Genomic DNA, 16,623 nt, shown 5'->3' on the forward strand with positions numbered 1-16,623 from the left:
CTATTGTATTAATTACAGAAGAAAACGCCATTAACTCAGAAGTCTTCTGACTGTCAGAGAGGCAGCTGCTCCATCTCTGAAACAGGTTTCCTTCCTCCCTCCTACTGTCAGTCTACCACTTTTGATCTCTTCTTTAGAGAACTGCTAAGACTGCGCTGTTGGTCCTCAGAGCTCCTGGTGAGTTCAGTCAACTTTTTCATCTGTAGTTAGAGGAGTCCAGGGAGAGCTTGCATAATTAAGTTCATATATAAGTTGAAGTAAAATAAATACAATCAGACCAACCTTCCATCTCTTCCCCATCCTTACTCTTTCAACAGTTAAAACTGACAGTAGTTTAGAATTGGAAAGGATGTTAAAGAAGATCTAATCCAACTTCCTCCATTTACAGGTGAGCAATTCAAGGCACAAAAAGAGCAAATAGACTGCCAAAGTCATAGAGCAAGTCAGTGACAAAGCCTGGGATCAGAACATCTGCCTTCACTCTCGTGTTTTTCCCACTTCTGTGTTGTACACTTCATCACTACTGACCTGTATGCCTAGAGAAGCAATAAGTAAAGACACCTGTGTTCAGCTTCATTTCTCAGCCTGGCATGGTGGCATATGCCTTAATCCCAGCTACCTGGGAAGCTGAGACAGGAAGAGTGCAAGTTTGAGACTACCCTGGGCAACCATCAAGATCCTATCTCAAAATAAAATGATCTGGGGGTATAGCTCAGTGTTAAAGTGCCCCTGAATCCAATCCTGCAGGGGGGAAGAAAAAAAGAAAGCAATGATCATCTTCATTTCTTATGTCCATGTTTAAATCTCATAGACATGTTGGAGGTCAATGAAAAAAACCAAAGATATGTGTGTGTGTGGGGGGGACAAAGGGCTTGGATAGTGATATATTGAAAAAGAGAGATAGATGATGACGTCCATCTTGAAGACCTTTCTTCAGTCCAGTAGGTTGTGCTTGGAACCCTTGCAGAGTACCTGAAAACAGAGAATTAGGACGGGGCTCAACTTCAGCCTTGCGCATTAAGCTGGTCTTTGGTTGTTTTGACAGTGGCAGTTATATGTGTAGGTACTGTTTTTGTGGGAGAGATGGAGCAAAGGAGGTGATAATTTAGTGAGATGAATAATGGGGTGTGTCTCCCGTGATTTTGGCTGATGCTGCATGTTTTACTGGCTTTCCTATAGCTAGCACTTGGTCTCAGAGGTGTTGAGGCCTCTCCTTCTAGTTCTCAAAAGTAGTTTAGTTTGTTTTCTTCTGTAATAGCAATAACAAAGCTCATGTAAGTTTGCTGTTTTTATTTATTTTTTCCTTATGAAACAACAACTTTTATTATAAGAATTTAAAGGTTGTCAATGTGAATTGACTCCTGATACATGAAAATCTGGGCATGGGGCATGGGAAAAGAAGAAAGCTGGGGAGAGTAGATGAGAGAAGATAGTCTGGCTGGACTTTGAATGGTCAGGTTGACACTATGGCAGTTAAATTCTGCCAGATGATTGAGGAAGGTTCTTTTCTTTTGTCCATATGTACTTTCTGGATTGAGATAAAGGCATTTTTTAAAGGAATAATAGTTCCCCTTAACTATTCTTCATGATACTGTACTTTTTGAAATACTCTGTGTATTCACTTGTAGGTTTCTGTAGACAACTCTCTATGATTCTGGATTCTGACCCAGAACAAACAAAAGTATAACTTTAAGCACTTCCTGTTTGTCAGTCATTATACTGGATGTCGAGGATACAGAGAGAAATAGGATGGTTCTTCATGGCTTTTGATAAGTATAAACAGATAATTAGGATAAACTATGATAAGTATATAATTATGAACAAGGTACAAAGGGACCTTGTACACAAATGGATCTAGCCCTAGCCCATGCTACTTGCTAAGTGGCCACACAGACAATTGACGCACCCTTGCTTTTAGATCATAGGAGAAAGATTAACCAGTAGCCTGGTATTTTGCTCTCATGCTTATTAGTAAATATCTTGCACCAAATTAGGCACTCAATGCATGCTTTTTTATTTTTCTAAGGAACCCATCTTTTCCTCAGGAGACTAGATTTCCTCGTTTCAGTGTCTGGTATTGCTGATGTTTATTGCAGGCCAGAGTGATGCTCATATAGACAGGCATGAAAGGAAGAGCCTCGGTGAAATGCATAGAGAGGCCTGCATGAACACATACCTTTTTAACCCTTTTGGTGGTGCCATTTGTGGAGGAGCAGGAAGGTTTGAAATAGTAGTAGGGTAGGTTCATCCTGAAGTAAAAACACTTTTGAAGTAAATCAGGCCTCTTGCTTCAATTTTATGAACAAATCAGTCAGCCTATCACTGGTTTAATGTAGTTTATGGTAAAGTGACTAAAGCAAATACTATTTCGGTTAGTAGTACTGCCCCCAAAACTTAAATTATGATGTATGTGTTTGGCTTAAAGATTGGCCTTTCTGAATCTTAGATATAGGCAGGCCCTGGAGCTGAAAAAGTGGGAAAGGATCAAGTTCAGGGAATCAACTTCTGGTTCTTTTTCCCCAAACAGAAGTTCTCTTGCTTTAGGAGGATTGTTGATCTCTATTTAATAAATCTAGCATGCCTAGATTTTATCTCCACAGGCAGTTCTTTCCCTTTGTATTATTCAGGGTGTTGTCATCTATAAACAGAAGGAATATGACTTGATAGGAACTCTTTTTTTTTTTAAATATTTATTCTCAAGCTTTTTTTTAGGTGGATACAATATCTTTATTTTACATTTATGTGGTGCTGAGGATCGAACCCGGTGCCTTGTGCTTGCTAGGTGAGCACTCTACCACTGAGCCACAACCCCAGCCCCTTGATAGGAACTCTTGATCTTAATTGAGCACCTGATATTCTAAAAACAGATGACTTAGCAGCTGGGACATTGTCACCAGCTATCAGAGAGATGAACTGGAAAATAGTCTAGAGCTCATGCAGTCTTTAAAAACTTTTCATTTCACTCTAAGTGTATATACAGATCAGCTCGAATATTTAGTTACAAAATATATCATAAATAAGGAAAATAAGCTAAAACATATGGTAGAGAAATGTAAAAGACTTGTACATGTTTAAGCTTTGGGTCTTCTTCAGGAGGTAAGTTTTAATTTTCACACACTGAGGTATAATTTCTTCCTGGACTCATGTCCTAGTAATTGTCATTTTAATTATCTTGTGTTTGTGATACAGTTCTTGTAAACTTCTTAGGCTGTCTCTCCACTGGATGTAAAATAAGTGGGGAGAAGGGATCAGGTCACTGCCACCTTTAATAGCTTTTTCCCTGGGGATCAGCTGGGAAGGGACCTCTGTTTGGTATTTGAAGAATGTTTTTTGACTGGTATGTTTTCCTGGTATCTCCTTTAAGTAAAAGTCTTCTAGAAATTTTTCTTTTAGGTCCTGACAGCCTGAGTCTCTGTCTTCTCTTTCTCATTCTTCTCTCTTTATTCCTTTTTCCTCCACTTTCCCCTTCCCCTACCAGGTCAGCTGAGCTGCATTTCCTTCCCACCTAAGGAAGAGGAGTACCTCCAGCAGATTGTGGACTGCCTCCCCTGCATATTAATCCTCGGCCAGGATTGTAATGTCAAGTGTCAGTTGTTGAACCTGCTGTTGGGGGTACAGGTGCTTCCCACCACCAAGCTGGGCAGTGAAGAGAGCTGTAAGCTCCGGCGCCTCCGCTTCACCTATGGGACTCAGACCCGGGTCACCCTGGCACTCCCTGGACAGTACGAATTAGTGCACACGCTCACCGCTCACCAGGGCAACTGGGAGACCATCCCTGAAGAAGACTTGGAGGTTCAAGAGGACAGTGAGGATGCTGCTTATGTTTTAGCTGAATTGGAGGTGACGATGCACCATGCCCTCTTACAGGTACCAGTCTCATACCTCAGTTGTTCACATACATACTAGCTTTTATTTTGACTTCCTGAAAAAGTGGTTTGGCAATATGTACTCTGGGCTCTGAACAGCATTTTATGTAATCAGAGGAACAAGATCTAGAAAGTTGAAAACAGATAAGGTCATAGCATCACTCATCCCTGTTTCTGCCCATGATATTGCAAGGGAGTAATTCTGGAAGAAAAGGAATATGTGGCTGCCTCTAATACCAGCATTTTAGGAGCCTTGAGGCAAGAGGATCTCGAGTTTCAAGCTAGCTAAGGCAACCTAGTGAGACCCTGTCTCAGAATAAAAAGGGCAGGGCTGAGAATGTGGCTCAGTAGTGGAGTGCTTGCCTAGCATGTATGAGACACTGGGTTCAATTCTCAGCACTACAGAAAAGTAAAATAAATATACTATCCATCTACAATTAACAAAATATTTAAAAAATAAAAATAGAAAGTAAAAAGGGCTAAGGATGTGATAAAGTGCCCCCAGGTTCAATCCCTGGTACCCCTCCAAAGAAAATAAAAGGAATATGTGATAATCTGATGATTGCATCTTGGTAAGCTTTTATTGAATAGTTATCATCAAGGTTAGTTCATTTTTGTTTTTTCATTTCTTGGTAGAAGGATGTTGTTGGAATTGTTTCTCTTTCAAGAAGGTTAAGATGATAGACAATTAATGCTCTTATTAGAATTGAGACCACGTGAAAATTTCTGTGGGTTTTTCCTTAGATCTAGTCATTAATTTACTGAGTGGGACTGGTCATTTCTCTTACGTTAGAAGGAATGCAGGTCTGGTTCAATTTAAGGAGACATAGTAGTCCTATCATTTGAAGAATATCTTGGCTTCTCTCTTGAAGTAACCTCACTAAGAGAGCATAGGTGCTGTGTCATATCCTAGGAGATCAGGTGTCTAGCATTCTTACCTCCACTTGGAAGGGCTCTCTTTATCCCCCGGGCTTCCCTTGGAACAGGATAGCTAGGGCTAGGCATTTGCCTACACCAAATGATGGTCAGTAAAGCATGAGACTATGCCAGGGGTCAGGAATGGATATGAAGAAAAGAATGCAGTGATATTAAGAATGGGGAATTTATCAACTGGGGTAGCAATGCTGGGAAGGGTGGACTAGTTTGGCAAGATTTGGGAGAATGTTTTTTTCCTTTCTTATTACTACTTTATATACTCCTCTTGATCTCTCAGTCAGTGAATGAACCCTTTGGTGTGGCTGTACCCTGGGATACTCTATAAGTAGAAACTGCCTTCTGATTTCCTTCCGCATATTTCTTTTATCTTCGTGTGCTAGAGGGGGCTGTGTAACAAGCTCCCACTTTTTCTTGGCTCAGTTTTAGTGGTGGGTTTTCTCTGTGTTCAGACTATAAGCTTACACTTCTTAGCTCCAGGTCAGTGTGAAAATTCTTTGATAACTCTTGACAGTAACTCTGGCAGTAATCCTTGTTTATTGATCAATACCTGTTCAGTTGATCCATGAACTTCTTCATAGTTCATCAATATTTGATTCATATTTAATGTCTCTGTGATATTATAGTGATATATAGTTCCTTTATAGTTTCATTCACTCAACAGTTTTCAAAAGTTTTTAGATTTTAATTCACTATAAGAAATACATTTTTGGTCCTGTCCTCTGCCACACATGGGTGGACTTGGAGGATATTAAGTGATATAAACCAGACAAAAAACCAATACTGCATGATCTCACTTATATGTGAGATCTTTAAAAAAGGGTCAAACATACAGAGAGAATAAAAACAGGGTTTCAGTGGGTGGGTAAGAGAGTGGAGTTTTCGGGGAGGAAATGAAGAGATGCAGGTCAAAGGTTACAAGGTAGCTGATATGGGGCTGGGGGTTCTGCTCAGTGGTAGAGCCCTTGTATAGGGACATCAGTCCTGGGGTTTCATTGTGAGGTGTAATGTTGTGGGTTTAAAAACTAGCAGATATGTAGGATCTAACAGGTCTAGAGATCTAAAGTTAAGATAAGGACTACAGTTAATAAAATTGTATTGTGTTGGAGATTTTTTTTAAAATAACTAAATTTTAGCTGCTCTTATCGTATAAGAGTAACTATGTGAGATGATAGATATGTTGATTTGCTTCACTGTAGTAATCATTTTATTATTTATGTGTTCCATAACATTACAATGTAACTCCTCGAATATGCACATTAAAACTGACTTTGAAACAAAGAGGAAATATATTTTCCATCAGGATCCAGTATATACATAAACATAGACATATGTATTTGAAATGAAAGTTGCATGAAGCAATACTTTTACTTCCTAAAATGTACACTGATATTTTCTTCTCTATTTGACTTGATTTTTTAAAAAAATAATGACAATAACCCACTAAATTGATGCATGACCTGATACACTGTGACCTCTGTGTTAACAAACACTGTCACAAGCCGAGTGCTATGGCATATTCCTGTAATCCCAGCAACTCTGGATGCTAAGGCAGGAAAATCGCCAAATTCCAGGCTAGCCTGGGCAATTTAGTGAGACCCTATCTCAAAATAAAATGAGAAAAAGGGCTGGGGGAGTAGCTCAATGGTAGAGCATTTACCTAGCATGCATGAGGCCCTGAGTTCAATCCCCAGTATCAAAAACAAACAAAAACCAAGCCATTCTTGAATAGCTGAAATGACCCTGCTATAAGTTGGGTGGTGATTTTTCCCATTCTTGCCTTACAGTCTTGGAATGTAAACAGGGCCATCTGCAGAAGAGGCAAGTTATTTGATTTCTCTGTGTCCTTTCATTTAAAAAATTCGAGTGGGGGGTGTTACTGGGGATTGAACTCAGGGGCACTCAACCACTGAGCCACACCCCCATCCCTATTTTATATTTTATTTAGAGACAGGGTCTTACTGAGTTGGTTACGCCTTGCTTTTTGCTGAGGGATTATAGGCGTGCAGTGCTCCCAGCTTGTCCTTTTATTTTAAAAATTTAAATCCTTCCCCATTGACATGGCTTCCTTTTTCCCTTCGATTCCCTTCCCTTCCAGGTGCTGTTGATCAAACCCAGGGCTTTGTGTGTGCTAGGCACACTCTACCACTGCACTATTCTCACAGCCCTAATTGGTTTAAATTTCTAATGCTCATTTTCTTTTTCTTTTTCTTTTTTTTTTTTTTGGTACTGGGGATTGAACTCAGGGGCACTCAATCACTGAGCCACATTCCCAGCCCTATTTTGTATTTTTTTTATTTGGAGACAGGGTCTCACTGAATTGCTTAGTGCCTCTCCATTACTGAGGCTGGCTTTGAACTCAAGATCTTCCTGCCTCAGCCTCCCCAGCTGCTGTGATTACAGGCATGCGCTGCTGTACCGGACTCTCATTTTCTTTTGTTCCATGAGTTGAAGTGATAAAAGAAAGTGCAAGCTGTTCCCCCAAGTATTTACTAAAAGTTCCCAGGGCTTTCTCCTGATATGTGCTAAGCATACAAACTGAGGTCACAATTGATGAGGAATTGAAATTGCAGTGTCAAATCAGTTTTCTCTGGGCTCATTTAAGATGTAGATTCTCATTCTTCTTGAGGAATTCTGTAGCCTCTCATGTTATTTTATGTGGTTGGTGGGGCTTCCTTAGCCAGTGTTTCTCCGGATCTGCTTTATTCTCTAGTGGTTTTGATGTAAAACTGGTAACAGACCCTAGTGGTCTAAGTTTAGAACCCCTTGATGCTGAGCACCAGAGGCCCTTCCAGCCTTTGCAGAATTCAGGCACTGCCCTTTGGCTATAATTGGGCTCCTGTCTCTGTAAACACATCGGAGGTGCCTCAGCTCACTATTGGAATCCGTGCATGGCTACCTGGAAGATTGTTCTACTAGTGAGAAAGATCTTTTTGTTTAGCTTCAGTTATTTAGGACCACTGAGTTCACTCTAAACAGCCCTTCTATTTGGTTTGTAAAGAGGGTGGCAAAGAAAGGAAGCATTTAGCTAAAGGAAATGAAGATTGAATTAGGGGAAATGGGATCTTCATTTTGAACTGTCAGATTATCAAAGCAGAGTTTCCCCCTGCACTCTTGTACAATGGCCATTCTTCTAAGATATTATTTTAAAGTCCTCATAAATTAGCCATTTTCACTTTGTTTCAGAATAGTCCAGTTCACATGGACCTGCACTGCTTGGTATTCCCATGTTTTTAGTCTGGCTTCCATGAGATTCTTGGTTCACTATTCAATAACAGAGGGACACTGTCAAGCTGTTAGTATCTGAAACCTGGTTTGGTGTTAAAATATATTGTTCTTTCAATTGTAACATATTTTGCCATTATCCATACCCACTGTATCTATTCTTTGTATACAAAAGTAATTCTTGGGCTGGGGTTGTGGCTCAGTGGTGGAGCACTCACCTAGCACATTTGAGGCCCTGGGTTTGATCCTCAGCAACACATATAAATAAACAAAATAAAGGTATTATGTCCACCTACAATCTTAAAAAAAAAAAAAGTACTTCTTCACCCTCAATCCCTCTAGCACCTTCCACCTATCTTTTTAATTTCTTCTTATAGGTTTGATAGAACCATTGTTGGCGTCTCAGTTACTCAATCTGATTGTGTGTGTATCTTTTCTTTTCACCTGTGAACGTCTGTAAGAAAAGGAATAAAAAGGTGTAAACAGCAGCCATAATTGGATTCCAATAGTGAGCTGAGTCACCTCTGATGTGTTTAACAGAGACAGGAGCCCAATTATGGTGGTTCAAGGTGTTTGGTCCACAGCTGCTATAGCCTAGCAGTGTTGCTCCATTTACTGTGATAGTTAAACAGCTGCAGTGTTCTGCCCTTTACTCCACTAGGTACTTTCTGGCCTTTTGGACAAATGTACATGTCACCTGTGTCACACAGCTGCATGGATATTGGCTGATGGTGATACCTAGTGGGCTGATGAAGACTAATATTTCCAGGCAAGGTCAATGACTTGCAAATAAACTTATTTAAAAAATATTTTCAAATCTAAACTACTGGAGTAGTAAAGTTTTCTCTATATCACTCTGAATAGCTATCAATGGAAATAATATCTTAATATCATATAGATATTTTGATTTTTAAAAATTTTGATAATTAATGCTTTCACAATCCACAATGATTATAAAGGGATTTTTTTTTTTTTTGAGAGTTGGGTGTATGTGTCTTTACTACGTTGCCCATGCTGGCCTTGAACTTTCAATACTGCTACTTTAGCTTCCTGAGTGGTGGGATTACAGGCATGTGCTGCCTTACACAGTTTATATAAGATCTTAAAATGACAGTAGCTTTTAGACAAAAATTTAACTCCCCATATTTCCTACACATTGTTTATTGCTAGAAAACTAGTTTTTCTCTGTTTTTATCTTTGACATTTAATGTGGTGTCTTACAAGACAAATTTTATGTTACATTTAGTTAGATACCACATTGTCTCTTGAATGTAGCTAGATTTTAAAATGAGGTTTGATAGGTAAGAAGAAGGAAAGAAAGCCAGGTATGGCACACACCTGTAATCTCAATGATTTAGGAAGCTGAGGCTGGAGGATTACAAGTTTGAGGCCAGCCTCAGCAATTTAGTGAGGCCCAAAATAAAAAATAAAAAGGCTGGGGGCCAGGGGCTCTGGTTCAGTGGTAGAGCACTTGCCTAGCACGTGTGAAGCCCTGGGTTTGATCCTCAGTACCACATAAATATAAATAAATAGAATAAAGGTATTGTGAAAAAAAATCTAAAAAGGGCGGGGGAGGTGCTGGGGATGTAGCTTAAGTAGAGCAGCCTTGGGTTTAATTCTAGTAGTGCAAGGGGGAGAAAAAAGAAGGCTCTTTGATGTTTTCAAGGCAAGAAGATGGTCTTGGGAAGAGGGAAATATTTGGAATTAGGCCCAAAATGGTTATTCCAAGGGAAAAGAGTAAAGGGTGTGGTAATACATTACAAGGCAGAGGAATACAGAATGATATTTTAGAGTATAATTAAAATAAAATAAAGAAACCATTGTAAAAAGGGTTGTAAAAAGGGAAACTAAACTGATGTGTTAAAAAAAGATGTGGGAAGTTCAGGCAGATGCTGAATTATAAATGCCTTATCATCAGTAATCCTATGTTCTTTAATGTTTCTTTTATCTTTTTTCTAGCACACACCAGTATTATATAGTGAAATGTAATTACCCTGCATACATTGTTTTTTTGCCAAAAAAGACCTAACCCTGTTATAGGTTAATATGGCTATTAAGGATGTGAGTAATTTAGAGGCAAGTTGGTTGTTTGTTTGTTTTTGCATCAGGGATTGAACTCAGAGGTGCTGTACTATTCTGCCACATCCCCAGCTCTTTATATATTTTATTTAGAGATAGAGTCTCACTGAGTTGCTGAGGGCCTCTCTAAGTTGCTGAGGCTGACTTTGAACATAGAATCCTCCTGCCTCAACCTCCTAAGCTGCTGGTATTTTCAAAAAATTTCTGAGCTCATCATAATAGCCTTGATATCTCTAAAGGAACAGCCTGAAGCTGGGACCATCTTTACTCAAGCTTTTAGGGAGAAAATCTGACAGAGATTACAACCTTCATCTTCCTCTTGTCTTTTCCTTTTGCTAGGACCCTATCTACCTACCTCTTTCCTGCACAAAATGGATTCCTGACTGTTTTTCTATTCAAAAACTTGTTCCCATCCACCTCTGAGAAGAGGCGAGTCTTTCTTAACTCAGAACTTGAAAGGTAGAATTTTTTTTTTTTTTTTTTGGTGGTGCTAGGGATTGAACCCAGGGCTTTTTGCATGTGAGGCAAGCACTCCACCACCTGAGCTATACCCCCAGCCCAGCAGAACACTTTTGTTGGGGCTTTTTACTTTTTGTATTTCCTCTTTTTTTTTTTTTTTGGGTGGGGGAGGTACCAGGGATTAAACTCAGGGGCACTCAACCACTGAGCCACCTCCCCATCCCTATTTTGTATTTTATTTAGAGACAAAGTCTCACTAAGTTGCTTAGCGCCTTGCTTTTGTTGAGGTTGGCTTTGAATTTATGATCCTCCTGCCTCAGCCTCCAAGCCTCTAGGATTACAGGTGTGTGCCACAGTGCCTGGCTTAAAAATATTTTCTTTCTCACTTCTTTTATGATGTCTCATCTAGTCCTTGGAGGATATTATCTTGTTTTTTAGCAGCGTCTTTGCTCTGTACTAGCATATGCTTTTTATTTTATTTTAATTAACTAATTAATTTGCAGTAGTGGGGATTGAACCCAGGGGTGCTCTCTAAGTGAGCTGGTCTCTAGCCCTTTTTATGTTTTATTTTGAAACAGCGTCTCTCTAGGTTGCCCAGACTGGCCTGGATCCTCCTGCTTCAGCCTCCCAAATTTCTGGGATTACAGGGATGTCCACCATGCCCAGCTTAGCATATACTTTTAAACATAGAACCCTAGGATTTTTGGAATTTCTGAAATCATCTTGTCTGTCCTTTACTTTGCTTTCAGAATTGCCTGACACAGTGGGTCTTCAGTGACTGATTAAATGTCGTCTTTATAGTTATATGGACTTGGGTTTATATCCTAGGTTTGTTATTTAGCTGTATGACTCATTTGTAAGGTGGGCTAGTAGTCCCTGTCTTTTAGGATTGGTGTGAGGCCAACATGAGAGACTATGTCTAAGGCATCTAGCAGTGTCTGGCACATAGTAAGCCAGATCCTTCTTTCCTTTAAATGAATAAATCAGTGTCCTTGAGAAGAGGGCTTTCTACTCTTTCAGTTACCCTTCCCTTCCCAGATAACCATCCTTTTTGGAAGTCCTTCCTTTTGTCAAATTTAAGTCCTTCTTGTTCCAGCTAACTTACAGTCACAGTTCTATCTTGTTAGAGGAAAAATTCTTCATAATTGATTATGACTTTTATAATAAAATGAAAGGAGAAAGATGTCACAAAAGGTCATTAATCAGAAGTATATACAAGTTAAAAGATATGGGATGGGGTTGTGGCTCAGAGGTACAGCGCTCGCCTAGCTCACGTGAGGCACTGGGTTTGATCCTCAACATCACATAAAAAAATAAAATACATTTTGCCAACCTATAACTAAAAAATAAATATTAAAAAACAACTTGTGCTGGGGTTGTAGCCTAGTGGTAGAGCGCCTGCCTAGCAAGTGTGAGGCACTGGGCTCAATTCTCAGCACCACATATAAATAAATAAAATAACTGTCCATCATCAACTAAAAAAAAAAAAAAAAAATATATATATATATATATATATATATATATATATAAAGTTAAAAGGTATAATTTTCCCTCCTCCCTCTTTATCTCTTCTTCATTCTATAATTTTGTCTCTCAATAATTCTAGTAAGTAGTAAGAGAATAAAGCTTCAGATTCCTACTTTGATTTGCATCTATGGGTACCTGGATGGAAGTTTGTCCTGAAGATAGAATGCACAGAGGCTATTCAGTACATTCTTGTTATCTTATCTGTCTCCTAATTCATTGCAGTATATAATGTAGAGAGGATAATTCCAATCCTGAAAGACTTTGGGTGTTTGGGATTGTAAATCTATTTTCTTTTTAAAATATTTATTTTTTAGTTGTAGTCGGACACAATACCTTTATTTATTTATTTTTATGTGGTGCTGAGGGTCGAACCCAGGGCCTCACACATGTAGGTGAGTTCTCTAGCACTGAGCCACAACCCCAGCCCCTGTAAATCTATTTTCTTTGAGCATAATGGTTCATGCTTTCTGTGGCTAGTTGAAGGTTATGATTGTGATTAATTTTTTTCAGGTCTTGTATCTGGCCCTTGAATAACCATATGATGTTTTTACTAGGTAGAGAGATGAGCTTGTATCCATTCGGTGTTGACTGCTGAGATAGAGCTCCTGGTTGGCTTCACATTAATCCCAGTTTTTCATGAGGCATGTTATAGCCTAGAAACCCATCCATTCGCAAATTACCCTTGGAGAGTATTTGTACCAGTGAATCAAGGTATTTTCTACAATGTCGTAAGAACAGAGATATATATTATTTAACAGGCAATTAATATTTAAGAGTGAAAATGAGTTCTGCAGAACCAACCCTGTGAAAAACAAACAGGAAAAATTTCTCAAGTGCTCTATAAGAATGATATGGGGGTGCTGGGGTTGTGGCTCAGTGGTAGAGTGCTTGCCTAGCATGTTCGAGGCACTGGGTTCGATTCTTAGCACCACATAAAAATAAATAAAGATTTTTTAAAAAATGATATGGGAGGAGAATTGGAAGTAAAGATGGTTAGGATGTGGAGACAGTGACTGAGGTTGAGGTTGTGTAAATTGCTGAACAAGGGCAGGACTGTTAAATAGTTGTGTACTCCTTTTCTGTGTGATGTAAACCTGAGGCTTCAGAATGGTAGAGAAAGCAAAGACATCTGCTTCTTACCAACTTCAGCCTGAGTACATCACTGTTTTCTGTTTGAATCATCAATTAGTATAATCCCCTTTGTCACAATGGAGTTGGTAATGTGCTGTGAGTAAGAAGGCCTCACCCATAAGAGCCAGTATTTCTCAGGAAGGAGTCAGTAATTGAGTGACTGCTTCTTGGCCTTTCAAGTAGTATCATCTTACATAAAAAAACAAAACCAAAGCATCATTCTGTTATCTAGAGAGTAACAAGCACTTTTCTGTTACATTGTTTTAATCCTGCCAAGAAAATTGATGGTAGCAGATCAGCTTCTGTACATTACATGGAGTTGTACAAAATGCATTTTATTTTATTTTTTTTTTAATTTTTTATTGGTTGTTCACAACATTACAAAGCTCTTGACATATCATATTTCATACATTAGATTGAAGTGGGTTATGAACCCCCAATTTTACCCCAAATGCAGATTGCAGAATCACATCGGTTACACATCCACAATTTTACATAATGCCCTATTAGTAATTGTTGTATTCTGCTACCTTTCCTATCCCCTACTATCCCCCCTCCCCTCCCCTCCCAACTTCTCTCTCTACCCCATCTACTGTAGTTCATTTCTCTCCTTGTTTATTTTCCCATTCCCCTCACAACCTCTTATATGTAATTTTGTATAGCAATGAGGGTCTCCCTCCATTTCCATGCAATTTCCCTTTTCTCTCCCTTTCCCTCCCATCTCATGTCTCTGTTTAAAGTTAATCTTTTCTTCCTGCTCTCCCTCCCTACTCTGTTCATAGTTGCTCTCATTATATCAAAGAAGACATTTGGTATTTGTTTTTTAGGGATTGGCTAGCTTCACTAAGCATAATCTGCTCTAGTGCCATCCATTTCCCTGAAAATTCTATGATTTTGTCATTTTTTATTGCTGCATAGTACTCCATTGTGTATAGATGCCACATTTTTTTTATCCATTCATCTATTGAAGGGCATCTGGGTTGGTTCCACACAAAATGCATTTTATAAGAGAAATCTCTTTTAGGATTTTACTGTGATTCAAAATGGGAATTAAGGATTTTTCTAACAATTCTCTTAGATTCTTTTTCCTTGGTAAGAACAAAATGCTTACTCAGTGCTTCATTCTTGGAGTGGAGGCAAACAGCAATATCGCTAAATGTGTGGGATAAGATGTGAGGGGTAGGAATTGAAAGAAATTTTACATTTGATGATTGAATGGTTTTGAGCAAGTAGTAAAGGCATCATTTCTTTACTAATTCATTGTACATTTATTTACTGCATGCTTACTAAATGCCAGGCACTGTATTGGGTTATAGGAAGGGTGGTCTTCTGAGTAATAATCTGAGGTCAGACTTGTGTCTCAGGTGGCTGTAATAGGGCCCAGGAGAGCTCTAGCTCATCCTCTCTATATTAATTATTATTATTTTTTCACTCCCTGTCTCCAGGAGACAGTTCTGGCTTCCCTTTTTGTTTATAACCATCCAGCATGAGTCATCCCTTCACTGTGAGTATTGCAGAATCACATACCACATTCCAGTCTAGTTTGTACTATTGCCAGGGTCTCAGCCTGCAGCTCTTTGTCTGTCTTCTGACAGTCATGAAAGAATAGCAAGACCAACTGCACAAATGAATTAACTGGGGAAAGGAGAAGAGAGAATATACCTGGTTTTCATCCATATTTGTTTAGTACAAGATATATTTAGGAATGGATAGATTCTTTCTAGGTGTCAGTATATCATACCATTAGACAGCCTTGAATTTTTTTTTTTTTTTTAATGAATTTGCACCTATGAGCAAATAAAGTCAACTGGTCTTTTAAAAGGGTCTTATAAGTAGATTTGGCAGTTTTAGCTGCTGGTTTTGTTGTGTACACAAAATGGTCCTTTGAGGAAAACCTGAAAATATATTTTACTTTTTTTTTTTTTTTTAAAGAGAGAGTGATAGAGGGAGAGAGAGAGAGAGAATTTTTAATATTTATTTTTTAGTTCTCGGCGGACACAACATCTTTGTTGGTATGTGGTGCTGAGGATCGAACCCGGGCCACACGCATGCAAGACGAACGCGCTACCGCTTGAGCCACATCCCCAGCCCAGAAAATATATTTTAAAAATTTAAAAAAATCAAATAAACAAGCAGACAAAATTCTTCTTAAAAATTTTCAGGGCTGGGATTGTGGCTCAGTGGTAGAGCACTTGCCTAGCACAGGCGGTACCCGGGTTCGATCCTCAGCACCACATAAAAATAAAGGCATTGTGTTGTGTCCATCTACACCTAAAAAATAAATATTAAAAAAATATTTTTCTAAATAATACTTTGATTTCAGATATTTAGGTTTTCTTTTTATAGGTTTGATTGCTTAATATCTTTGAAAATGTACATATTTATGGGAGCTTTACAAGATCAAAACATTGTCAACAATAATTCTCTACCTAGTATAACTGTTTTCATGTCTTGGGATTCCTTTTTCTTTATCTATTATATGTGACTGTAATATTGGTATTTATGCAATTGTATGTTCCATTCTAAATTTTGAAATTTGTTACATGCCAACTTTTTAAAAATGCCTCTCTGAAGTGACTCACACATCAGCATTTGTGACTCAGGGTAGCAAAAGGGGTTGTTTTGAACAGCAAGATGAGTGTCAGACTAGTTTTCCAACCAGAATACATTCTCTGCAGTTTCAAGCACAGATGAAACAGCAAATTCCTCTTGGTCTGGCCTTGGGTAAGGAGTAGGTGGATTTATGCAGTGTTTGCTCCAATTATAAATGGGGAGATGCTAAAAGCACTTTAGCTTTTGGGAGTGTAAAGTGGCCAGCCAAGTGAACATCATGTGACCTACCTGAAAATGAAGGTTAGTTCTGTTTGAAGAAGGTGAGACATTTGTGCTTCGCTTGGAGTGGAAAAAATAAGAACAACATACACGCTGAGTCAGTGTCAGTGGAAACAGATACTGAATGTAATAGGCTGGCATTTCCCATTCCTTATCTAGAGAAGGATATCAGAAAGGTAAAAGGCTCAGGTTTTTATTTTTTAAAAATCTTTTATCAGAAAATACCTGCTCTTCAAATAAGGTAACGAGTGAAAGCAGATATTAATGTGAAAGGAAATAAACAAAATAAAATTGCATCCCTTTTAGGTTTTGAATATTCAGTCTGAGAACTCTTTAGGGTTTTAAAGTTGAACAGATATGTGTTGAGTTGTCTTATAACTCAGTAAGTTCTAGAGTGCTATGGAGGGGGTTGTTTTGAGTTACAAACCTCAGAATACATCAAGAGCCTGTGTACTTATGATAGTGATATGGGCCTGAGTTCCCAGTCATCCCTTTGTGTAGACATTTTCAGAAATATGAGGAGTAACCTGTTCAGTGAATGGAAATAAGTACTTTAAGTGCTTTGAAACTC

General features: G+C 38.7%; 1 protein-coding gene across 5 annotated transcripts in view; it reads left to right on the top strand.

Annotated features, from left to right (window-relative positions):
* Positions 1–16,623, top strand: part of DSTYK (dual serine/threonine and tyrosine protein kinase) — a 54,459-nt gene that overhangs the window by 15,789 nt on the left and 22,047 nt on the right. For all 5 annotated transcript variants that reach the window (XM_081299419.1, XM_081299420.1, XM_081299422.1 and 2 more), the window contains exon 2: positions 3,479–3,867. In XM_081299419.1, coding sequence (XP_081155545.1) covers positions 3,479–3,867 — 389 coding nt within the window. The remainder of the gene's footprint in view (positions 1–3,478; positions 3,868–16,623) is intronic.

The sequence above is a fragment of the Spermophilus citellus genome (assembly GCF_964194105.1).
Source record: "Spermophilus citellus genome assembly, chromosome: 6".
NCBI lineage: Eukaryota > Metazoa > Chordata > Mammalia > Rodentia > Sciuridae > Spermophilus > Spermophilus citellus.